We start from the raw sequence: 7,500 nt of genomic DNA, 5'->3' as shown, positions 1-7,500 counted from the left end.
ACATGCAGTCACACACGCACTCACACACACAGACGCACTCATACACACTCACACGCACACTCACACACACACTGACACACTCACAAACACTCACTCACTGACACACACTCACTGACACACTCACACTGACACACTCACAAACAGACACACGCTCACTCACACGCTCATTCACACACACTCACTCACACACACTGACACACTCACACACACACACGCATTGACACACTCATACTGACACACTCACACTGACACACTCACAAACAGACACACGCTCACTCACACACACTCACTCACATACACTCACAAGTCACTCAGACACACACTCACAGACATATACACATACACTTACACTCTCAAACGCACACACACTCACAAACACACACACACACACTCACTCACTCACTCACTCACTCACTCACTCACACATACACACTCACAAACACACACTCACACACAGACATCAACATACACACACACTCACACACAGACTGACACACTCACAAACACACACTCGCTCACACGTGCACTCACTGACATTCACAAACAAACCACACACTCACACACACAGTGACACACACACAGTTACACACATACTGACACACTCACACAACACTCACTCACACGCGCACACACTGACACTCACACTGACCACACTCACAAACACACACACACACACTTACACACATACTGACACACTCACACACACAGTGACACACTCACAGACACACACACACACACACTGACACACTCGCAGACACACACTCACACACATACTGACTCACACACACTCACAGTCACACACACACTCACACACTCACACACACACTCACTCATTCACACACACACTCACAGACACACACAGACTCACACACTCATACACACACTCATTCACACATACACACTCATTCAGACACACACACTCATTCACACACGCACTCACACACACATACACACTGCCCTCAGTCTCGGTGATTCCTCATTCTCCTCCAGGTCAGTCTGAGATTCTCCAAAGCCCGAGGCCTCCCTGGCAGTCCAGTGGATGTTCAAATCAAGGCCGATCCGGGGGCAATCTGCTCCCTTCGTGTAGTCGATAGAGTGTTCTTCTGATGAGGCCCAACATGGAATTAACAGCAGAAAAGGTGAGTGAGATTTACTCTGTATCTAACCCCCCATACTGTATCTGTCCTGGGGAGTGTTTGATGGGGGGACAGTGTAGAGGAGCTTTACTCTGTATCTAACCCCCGTACTGTACCTGTCCTGGGAGTGTTTGATGGGGACAGTGTAGAGGGAGCTTTACTCTGTATCTAACCCCCCGTACTGTACCTGTCCTGGGAGTGTTTGATGGGGACAGTGTAGAGGGAGCTTTACTCTGTATCTAACCCCCCGTACTGTACCTGTCCTGGGGAGTGTTTGATGGGGGACCGTGTGGAGGGAGCTTTACTCTGTATCTAACCTCCGTACTGTACCTGTCCTGGGGAGTGTTTGATGGGGACAGTGTAGAAGGAGCTTTACTCTGTATCTAACCCCACCGTGCTGTACCTGTCCTGGGAGTGTTTTGATGGGGACAGTGTAGAGGGAGCTTTACTCTGTATCTAACCCCCCGTACTGTACCTGTCCTGGGAGTGTTTGATGGGGGACAGTGTAGAGGGAGCTTTACTCTGTATCTAACCCCCCGTGCTGTACCTGTCCTGGGAGTGTTTGACGGAGGACAGTGTAGAGGGAGCTTTACTCTGTATCTAACCCCCCCGTACTGTACCTGTCCTGGGGAGTGTTTGATGGGGGACAGTGTAGAGGGAGCTTTACTCTGTATCTAACCCCCCGTACTGTACCTGTCCTGGGGAGTGTTTGATGGGGACAGTGTAGAGGGAGCTTTACTCTGTATCTAACCCCCGTACTGTACCTGTCCTGGGGAGTGTTTGATGAGGGACAGTGTAGAGGAGCTTTACTCTGTATCTAACCCCCGTACTGTACCTGTCCTGGGAGTGTTTGATGGGGACAGTGTAGAGGGAGCTTTACTCTGTATCTAACCCCCGTACTGTATCTGTCCTGGGAGTGTTTGACGAGGACAGTGTAGAGGAGCTTTACTCTGTATCTAACCCCCCGTACTGTACCTGTCCTGGGGAGTGTTTGATGGGACAGTGTAGAGGGAGCTTTACTCTGTATCTAACCCCCATACTGTACTGTCCTGGGGAGTGTTTGATCTTGTGAAAGGGTTTCATGCAGGTTTGTGATGACTGAGAGTGGATTGAAATGTTCTTTCCTGCTGCCAGATATACAGTGGTCTACCAGTCCAGGATCTCCAGGGTTACAGATACGAGATCCACGAACACGAGCCCTACCCATGTCACGATGACCCACTGGGTAAAAGGAATTTCATTCTTTCATCAATTCTGGGTGGATTACGGAGATGCCTACAGCACTCTCAAGGTAGGTTCTCCGACAGTGCGGCACTCCCTCAGTACTGACTCTCCGACAGTGCGGCACTCCCTCAGTTCTGACCCTCCGACAGTGCGGCACTCCCTCAGTACTGACTCTCCGACAGTGCGGCACTCCCTCAGTTCTGACCCTCTGACAGTGCGGCACTCCCTCAGTACTGAACCTCCGACAGTGCGGCACTCCCTCAGTACTGACCCTCCGACAGTGCGGCACTCCCTCAGTACTGACCCTCTGACACTGCGGTACTCCCTCAGTACTGACCCACCGACAGTGCGGCGCTCCCTCAGTACTGACCCTCCGACAGTGCGGCACTCCCTCAGTACTGACCCTCTGACACTGCGGTACTCCCTCAGTACTGACCCTCCGACAGTGCGGCACTCCCTCTGTACTGACCCTCCGACAGTGCGGCACAGTCTCAGTACTGACCCTCCGACAGTGCGGTACTCCCTCAGTACTGACCCTCCGACAGTGCGGCGCTCCCTCAGTACTGACCCTCCGACAGTGCGGCGCTCCCTCAGTACTGACCCTCGACAGTGAGTGTTACAAAGGATTGGAAGATACAAATTTAATCTCAGCAGAGTGTCTGTTCCTTACAGAACATGGGACTGAAAATACTGACAGATAGCAGAGTGAAGAGGCCCCTCATTTGCACTGACTCGCCCCGCTTTCCCCACCCCATGCACAGTAAGTGACTGGTCTCTTTTAAACCTTTTTAAACAGTCTCTGCGTCAGGGACCCCTGTTAAAGAGGGAGTCTCTCCGTCAGGGACCCCTGTTAAAGAGGGAGTCTCTCCGTCAGGGACCCCTGTTAAAGAGGGAGTCTCTCTCCGTCAGGGACCCCTGTGAAAGAGGGAGTCTCTCTCCGTCAGGGACCCCTGTTAAAGAGGGAATCTCTCTCCGTCAGGGACCCCTGTTTAAAGAGGGAGTCTCTCCATCAGGGACCCCTGTTAAAGAGGGCGTCTCTCTCCGTCAGGGACACCTGTTAAAGAGGGAGTCTCTCTCCGTCAGGGTCCCCTGTTAATGAGGGACTTTCTCCGTCAGGGACCCCTGTTAAAGAGGGAGTCTCTCCGTCAGGGACCCCTGTTAAAGAAGGAGTCTCTCTCCGTCAGGGACCCCTGTTAAAGGGGAGTCTCTCTGTCAGGGACCCCTGTTAAAGAGGGAGTCTCTCCGTCAGGGACCCCTGTTAAAGAGGGAGTCTCTCTCCGTCAGGGACCCCTGTTAAAGAGGGAGTCTCTCCATCAGGGACCCCTGTTAAAGGGGGAGTCTCTCTGTCAGGGACCCCTGTTAAAGGGGGAGTCTCTCTGTCAGGGACCCCTGTTAAAGAGGGAGTCTCTCCATCAGGGACCCCTGTTAAAGAGGGAGTCTCTCCGTCAGGGACCCCTGTTAAAGAGGGAGTCTCTCCATCAGGGACCCCTGTTAAAGAGGGAGTCTCTCTCCGTCAGGGACCCCTGTTAAAGGGGGAGTCTCTCTGTCAGGGACCCCTGTTAAAGAGGGAGTCTGCTCCTCAGAGACCCCTGTCAAAGAGGGATTCTCTCCGTCAGGGAGCCCTGTTAAAGAGGGAGTCTCTCTCCGTCAGGGACCGCTGTTAAAGAGGGAGTCTCTCCGTCAGGGACCCTGTTAAAGAGGGAGTCTCTCTCCGTCAGGGACCCTGTTAAAGAGGGAGTCTCTCTCCGTCTGGGACCCCTGTTAAAGAGGGAGTCTCTCTCCGTCAGGGACCCCTGTTAAAGAGGGAGTCTCTCCGTCAGGGACCCCTGTTAAAGAGGGAGTCTCTGCGACAGGGACCCCTGTTAAAGAGGGAGTCTCTCCGTCAGGGAAACCTGTTAAAGAGGGAGTCTCTCCGTCAGGGACCCCTGTTAAAGAGGGAGTCTCTCTCCGTCAGGGACCCCTGTTAAAGAGGGAGTCTCTCTCCGTCAGGGACCCCTGTTAAAGAGGGAGTCTCTCTCCGTCAGGGACCCCTGTTAAAGAGGGAGTCTCTCTCCGTCAGGGACCCCTGTTAAAGAGGGAGTCTCTCTCCATCAGGGATCCCTGTTAAAGAGGGAGTCTCTCCGTCAGGGACCCCTGTTAAAGAGGGAGTCTCTCTCCGTCAGGGACCCCTGTTAAAGAGGGAGTCTCTCCGTCAGGGAAACCTGTTAAAGAGGGAGTCTCTCCGTCAGGGACCCCTGTTAAAGAGGGAGTCTCTCTCCGTCAGGGACCCCTGTTAAAGAGGGAGTCTCTCTCCGTCAGGGACCCCTGTTAAAGAGGGAGTCTCTCTCCGTCAGGGATCCCTGTTAAAGAGGGAGTCTCTCCGTCAGGGATCCCTGTTAAAGAGGGAGTCTCTCCGTCAGGGACCCCTGTTAAAGAGGGAGTCTCTCTCCGACAGGGACCCCTGTTAAAGAGGGAGTCTCTCCGTCAGGGAAACCTGTTAAAGAGGGAGTCTCTCCGTCAGGGACCCCTGTTAAAGAGGGAGTCTCTCTCCGTCAGGGACCCCTGTTAAAGAGGGAGTCTCTCCGTCAGGGACCCCTGTTAAAGAGGGAGTCTCTCCATCAGGGAGCCCTGTTAAAGAGGGAGTCTCTCTGTCAGGGACCCCTGTTAAAGAGGGAGTCTCTCTCCGTCAGGGACCCCTGTTAAAGAGGGAGTCTCTCTCCGTCAGGGACCCCTGTTAAAGAGGGAGTCTCTCCGTCAGGGACCCCTGTTAAAGAGGGAGTCTCTCCGTCAGGGACCCCTGTTAAAGAGGGAGTCTCTCTCCATCAGGGACCCCTGTTAAAGAGGGAGTCTCTCCGTCAGGGACCCCTGTTAAAGAGGGAGTCTCTCCGTCAGGGACCCCCGTTAAAGAGGGAGTCTCTCTCCGTCAGGGACCCCCGTTAAATAGGGAGTCTCTCTCCGTCAGGGAGCCCTGTTAAAGAGGGAGTCTGCTCCTCAGAGAATGTGGTGATACGGAATGCTTGATTTTCAGCCCAAAAGATCTGACATCTCGTTACAGTCCAAGAGGGATTCAGGACAAGACAGACGACATATCGGAACATATCAGGACATACTTTCCGGAGACCTGGCTGTGGAATCTCGTTCCAATCAGGTAACAAGGATCAGACGAGATCACAGGGACACCAGTCAGTGTACAGATATCACCCTGAGAGAGAGAGAGGACTGAGAGACACCAGTCAGTGTACAGATATCACCCTGAGAGAGAGGGACTGAGAGACACCAGTCAGTGCACAGATATCACCCTGAGAGAGAGAGGGGACTGAGAGACACCAGTCAGTGTACAGATATCACCCTGAGAGAGGGGGACTGAGAGACACCAGTCAGTGTACAGATATCACCCTGAGAGAGAGAGGGGACTGAGAGACACCAGTCAGTGTACAGATATCACCCTGAGAGAGGGGGACTGAGAGACACCAGTCAGTGTACAGATATCACCCTGAGAGAGAGAGGACTGAGAGACACCAGTCAGTGTACAGATATCACCCTGAGAGAGAGAGGGGACTGAGAGACACCAGTCAATGTACAGATATCACCCTGAGAGAGAGAGGGGACTGAGACACCAGTCAGTGTACAGATATCACCCTGAGAGAGAGAGGACTGAGAGACACCAGTCAGTGGACAGATATCACCCTGAGAGAGAGGGGACTGAGAGACACCAGTCAGTGTACAGATATCACCCTGAGAGAGAGGGGACTGAGAGACACCAGTCAGTGTACAGATATCACCCTGAGAGAGAGAGGACTGAGAGACACCAGTCAGTGTACAGATATCACCCTGAGAGAGAGGGACTGAGAGACACCAGTCAGTGTACAGATATCACCCTGAGAGAGAGGGGACTGAGAGACACCAGTCAGTGTACAGATATCACCCTGATAGAGAGGGAGGGGACTGAGAGACACCAGTCAGTGTACAGATATCACCCTGAGAGAGAGGGGACTGAGAGACACCAGTCAGTGTACAGATATCACCCTGAGAGAGAGGGGACTGAGAGACACCAGTCAGTGTACAGATATCACCCTGATAGAGAGGGAGGGGACTGAGAGACACCAGTCAGTGTACAGATATCACCCTGAGAGAGAGGGACTGAGAGACACCAGTCAGTGTACAGATATCACCCTGAGAGAGAGGGGACTGAGAGACACCAGTCAGTGTACAGATATCACCCTGAGAGAGAGAGAGGACTGAGAGACACCAGTCAGTGTACAGATATCACCCTGAGAGAGAGGGGACTGAGAGACACCAGTCAGTGTACAGATATCACCCTGAGAGAGAGGGGACTGAGAGACACCAGTCAGTGTACAGATATCACCCTGAGATAGAGGGGACTGAGAGACACCAGTCAGTGTACAGATATCACCCTGAGAGAGAGAGGACTGAGAGACACCAGTCAGTGTACAGATATCACCCTGAGAGAGAGGGACTGAGAGACACCAGTCAGTGTACAGATATCACCCTGAGAGAGAGAGGACTGAGAGACACCAGTCAGTGTACAGATATCACCCTGAGAGAGGGGACTGAGAGACACCAGTCAGTGTACAGATATCACCCAGAGGGAGGGTGCACACAGAGATGTCAATGTGTTGGTGTGAGATGACGAAGTTCCCCAGTTCTTCTCTGACTGCTGACTGATCATGTCCCTCTCCTCGCAGCCCCTCTGGACTCGGTGTACTCCGCGCGACCGTGCCGGACTCTATTACTGAGTGGAAGGGTCAGTCGTTTTGTCTCTCCGACTCTGGATTCGGATTGTCTGGGATCGAATCCTTCATCGCCTTTAAGCCCTTGTTTGTGAGGCCGTCCCTTCCGCCATCAGTCGTACGAGGAGAGAGATTTTCCCTGCCCGTCACTGTCTTCAACTATCTCCCTGCGTGCCTGCAGGTCAGATGGTCCCCCCTCCCTCATGCCGTCCCTCCCTCTCCTCCCCGACTCCAGTACTCCCAGATCCCCCTGAGGTCCCACTCTCTCAGTCTGTCAGACTGTGACAGGTTACGGTGATAGGGAGGGTTGTCGGGGGACTGGAGGAGGTTACAGAGATAAGGGAGGGTTGTCGGAGGCTGGAGGAGGTTACAGAGATAGGGAGGGCTGTCGGGGGCTGGAGGAGGTTACA

At 53.3% G+C, this 7,500-nt stretch overlaps 1 protein-coding gene and 1 long non-coding RNA gene across 2 annotated transcripts in view; both read left to right on the top strand.

Moving 5' to 3' along the window:
• Nucleotides 1-1,010: 1,010 nt before the first annotated feature.
• Nucleotides 1,011-2,427, top strand: LOC137361957 (uncharacterized). Its single transcript, XR_010972359.1, has 2 exons — nt 1,011-1,139; nt 2,271-2,427. It is a non-coding gene; the product is annotated as an uncharacterized lncRNA (long non-coding RNA).
• A 608-nt stretch (nt 2,428-3,035) lies between these two features.
• LOC137361945 (alpha-2-macroglobulin-like protein 1) overlaps nt 3,036-7,500 on the top strand; it is a 61,814-nt gene continuing 57,349 nt past the window's right edge. Inside the window, exons 1-3 of the mRNA XM_068026526.1 lie at nt 3,036-3,124; nt 5,368-5,487; nt 7,046-7,271. Of these exons, the coding sequence (XP_067882627.1) occupies nt 3,036-3,124; nt 5,368-5,487; nt 7,046-7,271 (435 nt within the window). The remainder of the gene's footprint in view (nt 3,125-5,367; nt 5,488-7,045; nt 7,272-7,500) is intronic.

The sequence above is a fragment of the Heterodontus francisci genome, unplaced genomic scaffold, assembly GCF_036365525.1.
Source record: "Heterodontus francisci isolate sHetFra1 unplaced genomic scaffold, sHetFra1.hap1 HAP1_SCAFFOLD_323, whole genome shotgun sequence".
Lineage (NCBI taxonomy): Eukaryota > Metazoa > Chordata > Chondrichthyes > Heterodontiformes > Heterodontidae > Heterodontus > Heterodontus francisci.
The sequence above is the reverse complement of the archived record's forward strand: the minus strand, read 5'-3'. Positions and strand labels throughout refer to the sequence as shown.